At 41.1% G+C, this 18,631-nt stretch overlaps 1 protein-coding gene across 3 annotated transcripts in view; it reads left to right on the top strand.

Annotated features, from left to right (window-relative positions):
• LOC105007791 (hemicentin-1) overlaps window positions 1-18,631 on the top strand; it is an 87,696-nt gene that overhangs the window by 59,171 nt on the left and 9,894 nt on the right. For 2 of the 3 annotated variants that reach the window (XR_004575910.1, XM_034293058.1), the window contains exon 27: window positions 2,465-2,639. Coding sequence is in view for 2 of the 3 variants with exons in the window: in XM_034293058.1 (XP_034148949.1) it covers window positions 2,465-2,639 (175 nt within the window). In the remaining variant the exon portion in view is untranslated. Of the gene's footprint in view, window positions 1-2,464; window positions 2,640-2,840; window positions 3,720-18,631 lie in introns of those variants that run through there. The other variant, XM_029120749.2, reaches the window with a different exon arrangement.

Raw genomic sequence — 18,631 nt, forward strand, 5'->3', positions numbered from 1 at the left:
TTCCTGCTGAGCAACAGGTGAGTCCAGAAAACCAAGCCCAATCAGTACATTGCCTTTCAGTGATATTAATTAAATAGCGGTTATTAAATAGTAATATATTCCTGCTGAGCAACAGGTGAGTCCAGAAGACCAAGCCCAATCAGTACATTGCCTTTCATTGATATTAATTAAATAGTGGTTATTAAATGGTAATATATTCCTGCTGAGCAACAGGTGAGTCCAGGAGACCAAGCCCAATCAGTACATTGCCTTTCATTGATATTAATTAAATAGTGGTTATTAAATAGTAATATATTCCTGCTGACCAACAGGTGAGTCCAGTAAACCAGGCCCAATCAGTACATTGCCTTTCAGTGATATTAATTAAATAGCGGTTATTAAATAGTAATATATTCCTGCTGAGCAACAGGTGAGTCCAGAAGACCAAGCCCAATCAGTACATTGCCTTTCATTGATATTAATTAAATAGTGGTTATTAAATGGTAATATATTCCTGCTGAGCAACAGGTGAGTCCAGGAGACCAAGCCCAATCAGTACATTGCCTTTCATTGATATTAATTAAATAGTGGTTATTAAATAGTAATATATTCCTGCTGACCAACAGGTGAGTCCAGTAAACCAGGCCCAATCAGTACATTGCATTTCATTCATATGAATATAATAGTGTTTTATAAATATTAATATATTCCTGCTAACCAACATGGGATTTCACTGACCATCCACTGTGTAATCAGCTTACATTTTACATTAACATTTTAGCCATTGATCAGAAGCTATTATCATCACCAACCTGCTCAAAACAAGTGGTTGATTGCATGTTGGAATTTAATGTACAGGATACGTATGATACCATTCAGCTAGTTGTCTGAATGTAAATTAGCATAGCCAGTTCAGCCAGGAAACCTGAGTTGGCATTGGTCAGTGTTGTATCAGCTGACACTGGGAACGCTCCTATCACAATATCGGATTTCATGCTGACTATTTAATCATCAGGTTACTCACTCAGTCTGATGTGCTCTGGTCTCACTAGCATGTGGGTGCGAACCTACTTGAGTTTTTGCTGACATTCGTAATTTGCATGGGCTGGACACGCTGTCCCTGTTGGGTGTGGGGGGTTCGTTCATCCCCCCAGTGTTGGTGATCTTTGAGGTTTAGAGAGACAGGTAGGGCCGTGCTTGCGAGCAGGGTTGGGGTGTGTTGTGGAAATTTCTTTATACAATGTATTCTCACTGAGTAAAGGACTGAGTCCCACTGTTAAGATAGGTGGAGGAATGTGGGGGATCTGGTATTTGCATAAGGGGCATCTATTGTCTCTCCAGATGCAGATCAATGGGTTTTAGGACAGGATAGGAGAAGATACAACAGGGGGCAGTAAGGTCAGTTGGCCCCTTTGGGTAAACACAACAGTAAACATTATGGCAGGAAGGATAAGGTGGGGGAAGATAGCATTTGACTTGTGTGATAGAACAAAGGGAATGTGTTTGATTGACATAAGACAGATGGCAGCATCTTACCACACCCCTTTTCCTATGTAATAAATACTGTCGAAATGATGTTTTTATTTAGAGACTATCCACTGTTACCTTGTAACCTGTATACTTTCTCCTTGCAAGTAAAATTAAAACCGTTTATTGCGCAATTGATTTCTCCTGTCTTACCTACCATTTTCATAGAACTATTTGGACTTTAGAAATTGCCATCACAGGTGTGGTAGGAAGTGGTGAGTCCCTGTGATATCTGGCAGCGTGCTTGCAATTTTTAAGGGGAAATTCCGACGTCAGGGAACCAGTCTGCTGCTTCAGCCTTTGCCAGGGTGCCTCAGGGCCTGCACCATTCTCAAACTTGGAGGAGATGTGGAGCATGCATTGCTGGACATCTTTCCTGAATCTTTCTGTGCATTCATTCCCCAGATGCGGTTCATATGATCTGGTTTGGTATCAATCAATGCCTTCAATATCCAGGAAATGCCTAGACATTCATGGCCACATGAAGGCAGACATTTTCCTGCACCAGGAAGAAAACCAGAGCCCACTGCACCAGCGTAAGGTCTGACAATGGGTCTGAGGATTTCATCACAGTACCTAACAGCAGTCAGGGTACTGTTGGCTAGCATTTAGAGGTCTGTGCGTCCCTCCAAAGATATGCCTCCCCAGACCGGTCATGCTGGATGATTTTGCAGGCCGCAAAATGTTTACCATGTCATTTCCAGACTCTTTCACGTCTGTCACATGTGCTCAGTGTGAACCAGCTCTCATCTGTGAAGAGAACGGGGCACCAATGGTGAACCTGCAAATTCTGGTGTTCTCTGGCGAATGCCAATTGAGCTGCATGGTGCTGGGCTGTGAGCACAGGTCTCACTAGAGGACGTCAGGCCCTCATGCCATGTATATATATTGATATAAATATGAAATTTCTAGGAGATTTAAATATAGATCTGTTGTTATGAATGGTTTGTTGTTGCAGGAGCTGTTACATGAGAAGAGGGGTAGTTCCTCTCCTTGGCAGCAGGTGGCGGTGTTGGGAGCTGTAGAGAGGGCTCACACGATGGGTAACATGACCCCAACAGACACCTACCAGATACGCATCACAGCTGTCAATCACAGAACCCTTGGACACCCCTCCCCCCCCAAAACACCAGGTGAGCTTTCACTTTTGGATTAGCCTCAGCCATTTACACTACATTTAACACATTCCCCACACTCTATGAAGACAAAAACAGAAGAAACTTTGAACTTCAGAGGTGAAATGTGTCATACCAATAAAACTCATTTTGGCGCTGTAACAAATCTGTAAATGTGACGACTTTGCAAGCTAATGTCACTCATCCCGTTTTATATAGTTTTCACAGTTGGACCATAAGCCAAACTCTTTACAAGGAACACATTTGCCAATGGGACCCCTCACTGTGCAATTAACTTAATTTTGCAACTGTAATGGTTTGGTACACGTGGAGGCAGAACACATGCGCAGAGGTACTCAACAAAAAGTTGTTTTCTTCAAAAACTTTGAATAAAGATGGACTAACATTAATAAAGATGGACTAACATTAATAAAGATGGACTAACATTAATAAAGATGGACTAACATTAATAAAGATGTACTTACATTAATAAAGTAAGGCACTAACATTAAAACAGCAGCATCACACAATGACAACACTAGGACAGGAGGAGCTTAAATAGGGACATGGTAAACAAGATATAGGTGAAGACTTAACGAGAGACACAGGTGAAACCAATCGAAAACATAGAAACAGAACCAAAGGTCACTGAACATAGAAATGTAACCGCTGGCACTACTAAAGAACTGCAAGTGCTTCTATAGATAAAATAATAGGTACAATAAGTGTCAGCTTTAATGCAGAAATGTACAAACTACCTTAACGCCAAAATAAATTGAAACATAAGCAATTATCAAATGCGCTCTCAAGGTTGATTAGTGTTAGAGATCTCATGGGTATAATTAGAGTTAGGGGAAACTATGTGTCTAGTAATATGCACGTTATTCATGGCCGAAGCTTGAACTCCACAAGGTTGAGGCCTGGCTGTGTGACGCCATGGCTGACAACACTGTAGACTTCTACAGTACCCCGGACCCCGACAGTTCGATTCCACAGGCATACACAACAAGAAGCTATAATTGACTTGACTGGTTTGGTGATCAGCTTGGACCTTTTAATCGGTCATACCTTTCAAATGCTGACAAGAGTTATCATAAAATGGACAAACACCTTGCACCAAAAGGTTTAAAGATCATCAAAGCAACATTGGGTATGATTCTGTTGTGGCGGCTATTCTCCACAAAGCATGCATTGGATGTGAAGTGGACCACCCGAGCCAGAGAAGACATTCTTGTCTCAACCCGCCTGATAATTTTTTTGAGACCCATTATGATAATATCGTGGAGACAGTTTTAACACCGCGACTGAAAACATGTGTTGGTCAAGGCTTTGAACACATTGAGGTTTCATGCACCGCTGACCAATGTTCACTTGGCCACTGAGAACTTGTTCACTTGCATGAGCTCAAGTTGGTGCCGAACATCACACAGAGACTGAGTGAGAACAGGGATGAATACATGGATGTATGCCACGCAGTGGCATCTTGGTGCAACGAAAGCAAAGAGTCTGTTGTCTAAGGATGGGTAACTTCAGTTGTTGTGTTTACATGTACAGTGGGGAGAACATGTATTTGATACACTGCCAATTTTGCAGGTTTTCGTACTTACAATGCATGTAGAGGTCTGTAATAGTGTCACAGGTTTGTGAGAGCCGGAATTCTTACTGGTTGGTAGGTGATCAAATACTTATGTCATGCAATAAAATGCAAATTAATTACTTAAAAATAATACAATGTGATTTTCTGGATTTTTGTTTTAGATTCCGTCACTCACAGTTGAAGAGTACCTATGATACAAATTACAGACTTCTACATGCTTTGTAAGTGGGAAAACCTACAAAATCAGCAGAGTATCAAATACGTGTTCTCCCCTCTTTATATAAACAAATCCTATGTGGGTTTAGTGATTAAACAGTTGATGCACAAAGCTATCAAGGGCAGTATTGATAGTTTTAGACCTTTTAATAACCAAGACCATGTCAGTATAAAACATTTTAATAATCTGAACATGCATATGGAAAAGGTCAGGAACAGACCTGTTGCTTGACCGTAATTGTTTAAAACGGTGTTGAATCAATGGCTCTAAACAACTTCATGTATAAACTTCTAACATTTTCAAATGCTGACAAAAAATACTTTAAAATTGGGCACCTGTTATGTTTGTTTACATATGTTACAGATGTTTGTGTAATAAAATTGTTAAGTAATTTTATTTCTAAATTGTTTACAGATTTTCTAATCAGCAGAAATCTGAATGTTTGTGTAACTTTTCGGAACTTCTTGGATGATGTGTAATTTCAAAAACTGTTAAACATGTATTACTTCTCATTATTGACAGAATGCTCTACAATGTCTGAACAGGTTATGAAAAGTATTTACTAAAACCCGGCAAACCCTGGTGCTTATGTGGGTAGAGAAAAGAGCACACTTGGAGAAAACCAGGGAGATCCTCAAAAATGGCGAGGCAGATCACTGGCTATTCACCCAGGATACATGCACGATATACAGGCCTGTAGCTATACATTTTCGAAGAAATTGTTATTGTTCTGCCAAATTCTCTGAAATGCCTTTGGAGACAGCTTATGGTAGAGAAATGAACATTCAATTCACGGGCAACAGCTCTGGTGGACATTCCTGCAGTCAGCATGCCAATTGCATGCTCCCTCAAAACCTGTGACATCTGTGGCATTGTGCTGTGTGATGGAACTGCACATTTTAGAGTGGTCTTTTATTGTGGCCAGCCTAAGGCACACCTGTACAATAATCATGCTGTCTAATCAGTGGATGGATTATCTCAGCAAAGGAGAAGTGCTCACTAACACAGATTTAGACAGATTTGTGAACAATATTTGAGAGAAATAGGCCTTTTGTGTACATAGAGAAAGTCTTAGATCTGTGAGTTCAGCTCATGATAAATGGGGGCAAAAACAACAGTGCTGCGTTTATAATTTTGTTCAGTGTGGTTGGTGATGTTGTCAGCAGTGTTGTCATGACAAAAAAAAACAGCAGACCGGATCAGGATTGATGATTATGACTTATGAGGTGTTAGAAAGAGAACACCTGGTAGGAGGAGCCTACCCAAGAGTAAAAAATGCAGGAATGAGACAAAAAGTAGAGCAACGGTTAAAAGAAGACACTCAAAGGGAACACTGCAAAGCTGATTAAGAATATATTTTAGAAAGATGGCACTCCTACACCATGTCTGGTGAATGTATGAAAACAGAGATGTAATTATTCACAGTTACTTTCACACAGACATCTATTGAGAAAAATACATACATTGAAATTCCAACCCTATCAGCAATATCAGATGCAGCCCCTCTGGAGTTCTTTATTGCAGGAAATGGCGAAGACTACGTTGATCTAAATAATACTTTGTTGTACCTACGTGTAAAAGTCACTAAACAGAACAGAACTAATATTGATGCCGGAGCACGGGTTGGGGTTATCAACTACCCAATAGCAACCCTATTTTCACAAGTGGATGTCTCCTTGGGTGATCGTTTAATTAGTCAGAGTAGCAACTTCATAGCTTCAGGAAAACACCTAAAGGACCATCCTTGGCTATTGACAGGTCTGACTTCTTACACGACTTCATGCATTCAACTGTGCGCCAGATGAGGAATGTTGTCAGCACCTATCCTTGATCAAGTCAGGGAATGTACGACTTGAGATGAGGTTCATACAACCACTACCCCACACAATTAATTTAGTTGTTTATTAAATGTTTTACTCCATTATCGAAGTGTCAAACTGGCCACAAGTCATGGTTGACTGCAATTAGGAAAACAGTGTGGAAATGATACCGCAGAGTTGTCCGGTGTGATGAACCAATTTTCATCTAGGACTAATTTCTATGGTGTGTTGGCATGCGACCAACTACCTAGTGGACCAGTCTGAGATGTTGAATAAATGATGATTGTTAATACACACCCAAGCATTCAACCCGGGGAGCACTGGCTGGCTATTTACATAACAGACGATGGCATTGGAAGGTTTTATGACATTTTTGGAAACCCCCCAGATTTTACGTATTTTTTACGTATTCAATCAGTGCCTTTCTGCAAATTTGTGAGAATGTGGAATACAGTTCAAAACAAGTACAGGACATGATTTCAACCATGTGTGGACAACATTGTGTGTTCTTTCTCTATCTAATGACAAGAGGTCTGAGTTATAAAGATGCTATGTCTTTTTATGTTGATGATTTATGAGAAAATGATGCGCTAGTCTCAAAGTTTGTAGCTAAGATGTACCAGAGTAAGCGTGATAAGCAAATGTTTACAACATGCATACAACATGCTCAATCTTGTGAATCATTTAATATGTCATGGTTGTTGAAGAAATAGAAAATTAAATAATATGTATGTCAGCTTTATTATTAAAAAATAAACCCATTTGTAAAACCACATCAATGTTTACATAGTATTTTTCATTCAACAATTATTCAAGGTAAAACATACACTGACCATGAGTCACAAATGATAAAAGCGTAAAACAAAAACACATTAAAATGGAAGCCATTTTGTGGGGTCCTTGGTAGGGGTTACAAAGAAAGCTTTGGTTGGTTGATAACCAGTTGCTAAATCTGGTTATCAACCAGGAGTGGCTAAATCATCCATTGTGTCGCCAGACGTTTGTTTACACAAATTGATTTTACGCCTTACAAGCTCATTTGGAATAGTTGTAAAAGGCATGTTGAGAAATGCCAAAGCCTCTAAAAACACCCCCCACCCCAATGGCCTTCTATCATCAGCAATTTTATTGGTTGCTGTCACACTTTTAACCAGATCCAACAGGTGCGAACCCTTGATTATCTCTCCTTTGAAAATGAATTCACCCTTTGAAGTCCATGAAGTCAAATCTTTAGACCTGTGCATTCTGTTAAGAAGATATTCAAAATTCTTCCTACGCCTCGCATGCACATTATCCAAAATGTCATCAACAAGGTTAACATTTCGGTCAACAGTTTGCTTAGTCTCAGTCATGTTTACTACATAAACCCCAGTCTCAGACCCGGATAAACTTAAAGTCAGTGTATTTGTGAACTGCAATGCTTAGTAATGGTAGTAGAAAACCTCCAGATTGGTTGATGGTCTTTCTTTTCTTTGTGACTGAAGTGATCTTTCTAGACATGTATATAATTTTGGCTTTTTGTCTCTTTACTTTTCGTGGGATGAGATTCTGTTAAGGGTATATTTCCGTGCCTTAGATGAAGCGCTATATCACAGAGTGATAGAATGAGGTCGGTGGAAGTTGATTCTAAAAAAAACTTTTAGTTGACTTGCCGGTGCCCTAAATAACATCTTCAAAAGTGGTACATTTCTATGAATGCGTTCAAACTTTCTTAAGAACGTACACGACAGGCCAATCCCCTGAAAATAACCCCGTTCTCAGATGGTTTTCTCTGGAGTTGTAGCTTTAAAGTAAATAAATAAATAACCAAATGGCAGATGCATCTTTAAAACTCTCCATGAAGAATCGAGAAAGACTGGGGTATATCTGTCTGCCTAAAACACTAATCTGGTGATTGTCACCAGGGTTTTTAAACAAGATGAGGAAGTTTGTGTTCAAGGTAATAGTTCTACTAGATTTGCCTTTAAAAAACATGTTTTGAACAAGGTAAATTGCACTCAGGTTATGGTGGTGTGAATATTGTGTGAAAACTTTCTCCATCTCCAAACTCTCTGATGCACTTTTCATTAAATCGTCAATAATTTAAAGGTTGTTTTTTCTGAATCGGTAATAGATTGTCATCACACAGCGATGTTGGTATACCTTCTATAAAGGTTATCTCCCTTAACTTCAACATTTTGTCATACAACGGTTGCCAACATGAATAAATCATGTTAGCGTCTTGTGATGGTAATTCCATCGATCGACACTCTTAAAGGCGTAAGAAACAGAGACAAAATTCTCTTGCCACAATTAACAGTTTTATAAATTATTTGCAAATAACAGAGACGCGTCAAATGCTTACAAACATAATTATCCGAGGAGTCTCTGCCTTAAGACATGAACAATCCGTATCTATTTAAAATGTTAGAAGGGGTGTGGTAAGTTGTTGCCCATCTGTCTTGTGTAACATTTACCCAAAAGGCGGGCTGTCCCACCACCTTATCTGAACACAACTCGAGTGTAGCATAAGCGGTTGTGAACGTGGCAATAAAAATGTTGCATTTACGTGGTTTGATTGGTGTCTGTTTTGTGTAACGCCACTGTACCATCGCAACAGTGTCTGAGATGAAATACAGATAACCAACATCTATTTTACGGGAAAAAAGTAGTGGCTAAACTCCTCCGGATCTGTAATTAGCTTTGTGTTCTTAAGGTTAGACCGCTCACCCATTTTACCCCAAAGACTATTCATTGCAAATTTAGCCAAAGATCGCCTAGCACTGTTCACAACAAAATTTCCTTGTCAAGCTGCAAACCCTCCTTTTCATGATATTCACGGATATACTGGTCTTTAGCATCATCGCCAACCACAGATGGCGGGAAGCCGCTAGCTTCCTGCTTGTGCTTCAGGAATGTTCTCATGTAATCTGCAAAAAGATCATCTAATGTCCTGGTGAAATCCCAGACTTTGAATATTTCATAATGCGATAACCTTTCTCAACAGCCTTAACCAGCTCAATAGAAACCCAGGTACCAGTTAAATATCTTTCTGAATCAGTATGTGAACAATCAGTTGCCTGGTTTTCAGACTCTGCACATAATTTACACAAGGGAAATAACAGCTTACCGCCGACCTACGGTGTGACACACCGTAGCCTTAACAATACCAAAGTAGGTGTCTAGCGGTTTGAAATCTTGAAAGTTTATGTCTGGATGCCCAATCGGATAAGTCTTTGTCTTGTTGCAGAATGGGTAAAGACTACAGACATCGTTATACTGAATAGTCTCCCCTTCTCGAGTCGTAAACTGCAAATTAATTGCATTGGTACGACCGCCAAAAAGAGCATCCCGTGGGTTCAGGCGCTCTGGAGCATCAAAGGTCTTTGACATCTGCAGATGTGTTTTTAAGCTGATTCTACTCACGCCGCCATATGTATTGAACATGTACATTATGTTGTTCTTTTAAAGCCTTAAGCTTTGTCAGCCACTGTTGGTGCATCAACCCATATTGAATCTTTGTCACAGGATTGATGCTTGCTGAACAATGACACTTTGGATGACCGTGCACAAGATGACCACATCTTGAGAGCAAGTAGTTTATTTCATCCTGCATGAAAAAGGGATCTGCAGAGACAGTTGCGTACCATTGCTAAAACTCATCTGTTTCTTTAGCCATCATGGTATTCACACCGTAGTAATGCGGTTCCGGATGGGGGCCAACATAGTTCTCATTCTCCTTGATGTTAAACTTGTAAGGAAAGTAGCCTTTTTCCGAATCCTTAAAACCCATAGCACTTGGCAAGGCTGCCAGCTTCATCAGTAGGATGCAATGACTATCAATGTATCTCTGATTGAATGTCTATCTATCTATCTGTTAAATCATGAGCTTGCTACCATTTGCAATAAGTGTCTTGCAAATACCATTGTTAGCAAGGTACTGCATCAAGATGTAACCATCGAAACCTTTAGAGTTGTGTGCTATAAATAGAAATATAGTTGGTAATACTAACGGTGTAATGACGGTCGCAATGGAGACAGTATTTCTGTCTAATCATATCTTGATCCCGACATATTAAACAATTCTAGGCCAATATTGAACCTCCCGTTCCTCTGAAAAACTGCATAAAAATGTGTTTCCCAACAACTGAATGCCTTCCTGAAGACAAATACAATTTCTGAAAAGCTCCAGTCCGGTTTCAGACCCCATCAGTAATGAGACTGGACTCGTAACAAATGATTCTAATGGCCTCAGAAAAGGTTCCACATCCATTGTGTTGCTCCTTGATCTTAGTACTGCTTTTAACACTATTGATTACTCCCTCCTTTTAGAGAGACTGGAAACCCATATTGGGCTACGTGGACATGTTCTAGCCTGGTTTAAATCTTATTTATCTGAAAGATATCAGTTTGTTAGTGTGGATGGCATATCCTCTGACAAGTCAAAGGTATGTTTTGGTGTTCCTCAAGGCTCGGTTCTGGGCCCATTATTGTTCTCACTATATATGCTGCCTCTGGGTGATGTAATCTGGAATCATAATGTCAACTTTCACTTATGCTGATCATACACATTTATATATTTCAATGAAGCAAGGAGAAGCGCCAAAATTAGCTACTTTGGACGCATGCTTTCAGATATTAGGAAGTGGATGATGGAGAACTTCTTGCTTTTAAACTCAAGAAAACAGAAATGCTTGTTTTAGGACCCAAGAAACAAAGAGCTTTGTTGGCAGATCTCACTGTGAAAAAACTGTAAGAAACCTCAGCGTTACCCTTCACCCTGACCTCTCCTTTGTTGAACATATAAAATATGTCTCAAGAGTTGCTTATTTCCTTCTTTGAAACATTGCAAAAATCTTAAACTTTCTATCAAAAACTGATGCAGAAAAATCCATGCTTTAGTTACTTCTAGATTAGATCACTGCAATGCACTTATTTCCAGTTATCTTTATAAATCTATAAATAAACTTAAATTAGTGCTGCACACGGTTGCTAAAATCCTAACTAGAACAAAACATTTTGAACACATTACTCCTGTACTAGCCTCTTTACACTGGTTGCCTGTTAGGTTTAGAGCTACAAATCAATACATGGACTTGCTCCTACTTACTTTGCTGAAATGATCCAGCCATACATACCTACACGTAACCTACGATCGCAAGATGCAGGCCTTTTAATTGTACCAAGAATTTCTAAACAAACAGACGGAGGCAGGGCCTTTGCTCATAGAGATCCACTACTGTGGAATGATTTGCCAATTAAGGTTAGAAATGCAAACTCAGTGAAAAAAAAGTGTCTATTAAAGACTATTCTTTTACAGCACGGTTTATGATTAGGAATAGACTGGCCCATGGACGTGATGGTGACCAGAAATGCTTGATACTGTTCACCCTAACCCTGACCCTAACCCTTGCCAGGTGGGCTCTCATCGCCACTGGGATGCCCTCCCTCCAATGCCTCTCGAGGGCAGAGTCACTGACTTGCTGTTGTCTCTCTGTTGCGCACTTGTGCAATTGGGCTGTACTCTGCTGGCAATACTCATTCAGGGTGGTTGCAGTTGGTGGGTGTCCCTTTGGTTGATGCTTGGTAACGTGGGTGGATTGATTTCCTGCCTGTTGGGCCCTGTTCGGGGGCCTCCCCCAGATAGGGCCAAAGTGTCGCCCAACCCCCTGTCTCAGTCCCAAGGTCTTATGCTGCTATATTATTGTGCTGGGGTAGTAGGGTCAGTTCTCCTTCTCCACTAAGTTTTCCTTCTCCACTATAAACCCTTTTTGAAATGAGGAATGCATTTTCTGAATTTTCCCAGTCTTCTCCCATTTTGAACTAAGGAGGACATGATGTCCTGGCCTACACCTGTGGAGTACCTGGCTTTAAAGACCCGTTGCTGTCCCTGTCCAAAGTCCTCCTGGTTGTGTTGCAGATCAAGACGATACTTGACAATTTCAGCTGCCACTGTGCTGCCACTCCCTCCCCTGTAGTGTCCCTTTCCTTGTCCATCTGGTCATGCTTCCAACCTGGACTAAGTTTAAATAGACTCTAGACTTGCATTTATTAATTATTACAATTGTAATCTTAATATGTTCACCCAATTCAGCCAGAAGAGGACTGGTACACCACTCTGAGCCTGGGTGCTCTTCAGGTTTCTTCCTACATTTTGGCATTTTTAGGGAGTTTTTTATAGCCACTGAAATTCAACACTACTGTTGTTTGCTCCTTGGAGTTTAAGACCAGGTGTTATTTAAAAGCACTTTGTGACAACTGCTGATGTAAGAAGGGCTTTAGAAATAAATGTGATTGATTGATTGATATTAATTGTATATTATACTATTCATGCATAGATCTTTTGACTGTTGTGCCATCCATGCCATCATCTTCCGCTTATCCGGGGCCGGGTCGCGGGGGCAGCAGTCTAAGCAGAGATGCCCAGACTTCCCGCTCCCCAGACACTTCCTCCAGCTCTTCCGGGGGGACACCGAGGTGTTCCCAGGCCAGCCGGGAGACATAGTCCCTCCAGCGTGTCCTAGGTCTTCCCCGGGGTCTCCTCCCGGTGAGACGGGACCGGAACACCTTCCCAGGAAGGCGTTCCGGAGGCATCCGAAACAGATGCCCAAGCCACCTCAGCTAACCCCTCTCGATGTGGAGGAGCAGCGGCTCTACTCTGAGCTCCTCCCGGGTGACTGAGCTTCTCACCCTATTTCTAAGGGATTGCCCAGCCACCCTGCGGAGAAAGCTCATTTCGGCCGCCTGTATCCGGGATCTTGTCCTTTCGGTCATGACCCAAAGCTCATGACCATAGGTGAGAGTAGGAACGTAGATTGACCGGGAAATCGAGAGCTTTGCCTTGCGGCTCAGCTCTTTTTTCACCACTGTTGTTAACTAGTCATTAATGTCTCTTATTTTACCTTGTACATCATCAAAATTTCATCAAAATGAAAACTAAATTATAATGGATTTATCTTTGAATAATTTAAGTGTTGTGTAATTTTCATTTTATACATTTGTAGGGCCTAATAAACAAATGAAAATACTATAACCTCTGTTCTTAGAAATAATTGTTCTATGTAGTTTTTGTCGTTTTATTCATATGATATGAATGACCTTTAATACAAAAAACATTTTCATATTCATTAACTATTTAAAACAAAAATCTGTAAATCATAATTTCTTTGACTATTCTATATAGTTTGCTGATGACCCAATAGATGAACTGATGCTCTGGCTGGATGGTGATGCTGTGGAGGAGAATGTCCATGCTAACAGGGACGATTTGTATGCTAATGATGAGAAACAGTGTTCGGCTCTGGCAGATATTGGGGGTCTAAAAGGCCTGGCGCTTCTACCCTGAAAGCAATCGCTGGCGCACCACCGGTGTTTTGCTGCTGGCGGGTCGCCGGCGGCTATAATGTCGTACAGCCAGCGGGCCACCAGCTTTTGCCGCTTTTCTCCTGATGTCAATTTGCATAAGCTAATTTGCATCTCAGGCGGCTTTCCACCAGCGGCCCGACTGCGTTACGCTGGCGGCTAGCCGCCGAAAAGAGGGCGTGTGCTTTAGTCTGCTTTATCTGCTTGTGTTGCCATTTTCTTCCAGCAGAGATGCTATTGTACCCCTTTTAATATTCTCTCTTCTCTCTCTTCTCTTCTTCTTCCGCTTCATCCGGGGCCGGGTCGCGGGGGCAGCAGGTCCCTGTACGACCGAAGCAGGAGCTTGGTCCGCATTGCCGGCAGTAAGTCAGACTTGTTCCCAGTGCATGTTGGACTCCGGCAGGGCTGCCCTTTGTCACCGGTTCTGTTCATAATTTTTATGGACAGAATTTCTAGGCGCAGCCAGGGGCCGGAGGGTGTCAGGTTTGGGGACCACACGATTTCGTCTCTGCTCTTTGCGGATGATGTTGTCGTGTTGGCCTCTTCAAACCAGGACCTTCAGCATGCGCTGGGACGGTTTGCAGCCGAGTGTGAAGCGGTGGGGATGAGAATCAGTACCTCCAAATCTGAGGCCATGGTCCTCAGTCGGAAAAGGGTGGCTTGCTCACTTCAGGTTGGTGGAGAGTGCCTGCCTCAAGTGGAGGAGTTTAAGTATCTAGGGGTCTTGTTCACGAGTGAGGGAAGGATGGAACGGGAGATTGACAGACGGATCGGTGCAGCTTCTGCAGTAATGCGGTCGATGTATCGGTCTGTCCTGGTGAAGAAAGAGCTGAGCCGCAAGGCGAAGCTCTCGATTTACCGGTCAATCTACGTTCCTACTCTCACCTATGGTCATGAGCTTTGGGTCATGACCGAAAGGACAAGATCCCGGATACAGGCAGCCGAAATGAGCTTTCTCCGCAGGGTGGCGGGGCGATCCCTTAGAGATAGGGTGAGAAGCTCGGTCACCCGGGAGGAGCTCGGAGTAGAGCCGCTGCTCCTCCACATCGAGAGGGGTTAGCTGAGGTGGCTTGGGCATCTGTTTCGGATGCCTCCGGAACGCCTTCCAGGGAAGGTGTTCCGGTCCCGTCCCACCGGGAGGAGACCCCGGGGAAGACCTAGGACACGCTGGAGGGACTATGTCTCCCGGCTGGCCTGGGAACGCCTCGGTGTCCCCCCGGAAGAGCTGGAGGAAGTGTCTGGGGAGAGGGAAGTCTGGGCATCCCTGCTTAGACTGCTGCCTTTTAATATTGTACTGATTATTTGATTTATTTTAAAATTGTTAAATCTTAGTGTACAGAATTTTGGTCAACATTGGTAGTTTTTAAATAAAATAGACTTTGACACTATTGCTTGTATAAAGGACTTTGTTTAGACATGTACAGTAAACACTTCTCGCCTTTGCTTACCATAATATTTTCACAAACTAATGGCCACTTTTCACTACATGGTACCATAGGCACCGATTTATGTTTTCCTCCGTGGGTGCTCTTGGGGCACGCCATTTATATATATATATATATATATATATATATATATATATATATATATATATATATATACACACACACCTATATATACACACCTATATATACCTATATATACACCTATATATACATATATAAACGCACTACGCACACCTATTCATTTACTTATTAATAAAGCTGTAAAGTAGATCTTTCAAAATGTACCACTTATCACAAATACAGGATTGGAGATGAAAAGTTTAACTGACACGTAGGCCTAACCGCGATCAGTTCGTGGGAAATTAATGTTTTGCGCTATTATCTAAATATCGATTAAAAAAAAGTACACATATAGTTTCTGGGAGTTTCTCCCTAATTTCTGCTACGAGTTTTTGATAGTGGCATTTTTTCATCTGAGAAACGCTGTGATTGGTGGATAGAGAGCACCTGGAGCAGGCGACTGGTTATGTCGCTGTCACTAACATCGACATAACCAATCACAGTGTGACAGACGCTTTACATATCACGAACGGCAAGTTTAATTTTAAATGAATGTAGCCTACTGGCGGACTGGCGGTCTGGCACACGTGGGTGCTTGTGCTCGGTATTTTCGTGGGTGCTCGCTATTTTCCGTGGGTGCTCGCTATTTTCCGTGGGTGCTCGAGCCCCGGAGCACCCACGGTATCTGCGCCTATGCATGGTACCAGCTCAACTTGATCTATAGCATCGACTTTTGCTTCATGGGGGACAGTTCTTTACTGTGTTTAAACACCGCTGTGTCCGTAGATGGCACTATAGTAACGAATTGCGCATGTTTAAGGCAAGACCATATGGGCATCTTGACGCTATTTGGAATCCACGCTGTTGTACTGTGCAAACTAGAACATTCATTTTAGCGACTTTGTTCTTTCGTCAACTCTTGTTCAAAGTGTATAAGCTATATGCTCTGAATTGGACAATACAACATGTGGATTATCACATTGTTTTACTACAATTTGATGAACTCCCGAAACAAACGAAGATCAAGGATTTTTCTGACATCAGACCGAAAATTGTTGAACGCCGAGTCACCTACATATATGGTGAGTTCTGTTCTATTATAAATAACTAGCGTTAAGTGTTGTTAGGTTACTGAGTAAGAACGTAATGACTGTTTTGTATTAAACAATGACCGTTTGCAATATTCTATTAACATTCTAATTATTATTTAGTCAAGTTATAGGTAGCTGAACGTTGGCGGGAAAAAGAGTTAGAGAAACTGAGTTAGAAAAAAACAGGGTTGTCCTGAGATTAAATACCTACAGTAACCCTTGTTTATTCGTGTACTAACACGTTTGGTTGCTTACTATATTTTGTTTATTCGTTTATCCTCAAGTTCGGATGTTTTGTGCTTAATCGCATATCAATCATCAACTAACTTGTCTAAATCGTATTTCTTAGTGTATCAACAAGTCAGAATTTTATAATATGTGCTTACTCCTGTGTATCCACATTGTTCTTAGCTAGCCTGTGTGTGTCTTATGCTGCCGGTTTTTTAAACTTATTTTCTAAACATTGCTTTCAGGTGATGACGTTTTCTGTAGTTTTGTTCCCGGAGGAGGATGACTGTGTGGCAGCAGTTCCATGCCAGGTATGTGAATTACATGTTGATCTCGTAATTGCTGCAATGTTTACTTGGTTTCACCATATTTACCTGTTTACCAACTTAGATTTTTAGGATGGAGCAAGCACAGTACTCCAAGGCACCAGAGAGGTACTCCACGCCATCATGTAGAGGATGGCTACATAGGTAAGTGTGGGTTCATTCACTTAACCCAGATGTTTAACTTGTTATTAAAGCATGTTGCTTCCAATTTTATTTGTCAATTTCAGTTTATTTTTAAGGGGAAGAATGACACTTGTGGGAAGTTTTAGCTCTGCACATGAAGGTAAAAATGAACATTTTGGTGGACACTGCAATTTGAGTTCTGATTGTAAAATAACCAGATATTTAGGACTGAATAATTAACTGTCAGTCTTTACTTTCAGAACATTTGGAGAAGATCAAGTGGCTGGCTGACTGAAGAGAGGGTCGAGCTGAAGGCACAGCTGGCTCAACAATCAGGTAAAAACAAGACTATAGTTACGATAGCATGTTGTCTTCATGAAACATTTAATTTGTCTTGAATGTCATGCAATTCTCAAAATCATGTCAAACCATTTAAGTACAATATCTGATTACTGTATTACAGGAGCCATAAGGAAGAATCTTTCTAACCGGGATGCCACTGACAAGGCTGTCCAGAACCATGTCCCCAGGGACCAGAAAGGGGCAGCTGACCGTGCAGGTGGGAGATGGAACAAGGAACCTGCCGTGAATTTGAATGACATCTCCAGCACAACCAATATTGCTGCTATACTGTAGCCTATTTCTTTTTGTAAATATTATTTTTACTGCTGCTATGTACAGTGTTATATATATATATATGATTGCAATATCCTCTTAATATATTTATAGCTCTGTGAATGTTCTTAATTCTGACTAGTTGTAGTGTTATGCCACCATTCATAAGCTTATATCACTGATGTATCTGATTTTCAATAACTATTGATTGCTGCTAGGTCATACTTATGTATATTACTGCCATTCTATTCCGTGTTTATTTTGTATTGTATTATGTTTATTTTGTACTTTCAAATTCAAATACTGTACTTTTACTATCTGTTGCTGGACACGTCTTGTACTATTTGATTTGGTAACATTTTTATTTCAATTAATTTGCACATGTTTATTTTGTACACTTGCTGTATAATGCATGTTTTTTTTGTATGCATCTTGCACTATTTGAAATAAATTGTTTAGATTTTATTCAGTTCATTGTCATTTGTTATATGACCAAAATTATTATAAAGAATTATTATAAATAAAACCTAATATTGGGGTGTGAGGCATTTTATTGCATAAAAGCGGCTAGCCGCCGTCGGGCTGCTGGTGAGCCGCTAATCAGGGTATTGTTAGAAGGCATTGTCATGAAAGTGGACCACCGGCAGCCCGACTGCGACGCGCGTTATAAAAAAATGCGGCTGCTGCCGATGCCCCGCTTGCCGAACGCTTTGCAGAAACGCTCGACGGCCGCAGCGAACAAAACGCTAGTGGGCCACCGGTGGGCCACTGGCGTGTTGCTTGCTGGGTAGTGTTATGGCTACTTGCTCAAATAAAATCAAAGCACCGAGATGATTTGAGTGGAGATCATTTGCCTTATAAAAGTAGCTTTCTTTCCAGAAAGAATCAAAATTGTCTGTTCCATTGACCCCCAAACATGTGCGGCATTTTTGTAATCAGTTTGGGAGCATTCCTGAAATTTTTTGACTCTAGCCGCAGTTCTGAAACCTGCGACATTGATGTTTCTGACAAAACTGCTTCCAAGAAAAGCGGCCAGTGATGAACTAGATGAAAACCTCCCAACTCCAGTAGACATCTAGAGCCAATAGCAATGCATCTTTATTCAGCTTCCCCAAAAAACTGAGTCATGTAGAAATTGATTATTATA

The sequence above is a fragment of the Esox lucius genome, chromosome 7, assembly GCF_011004845.1.
Source record: "Esox lucius isolate fEsoLuc1 chromosome 7, fEsoLuc1.pri, whole genome shotgun sequence".
In the NCBI taxonomy this organism is placed as follows: Eukaryota; Metazoa; Chordata; class Actinopteri; order Esociformes; family Esocidae; genus Esox; species Esox lucius.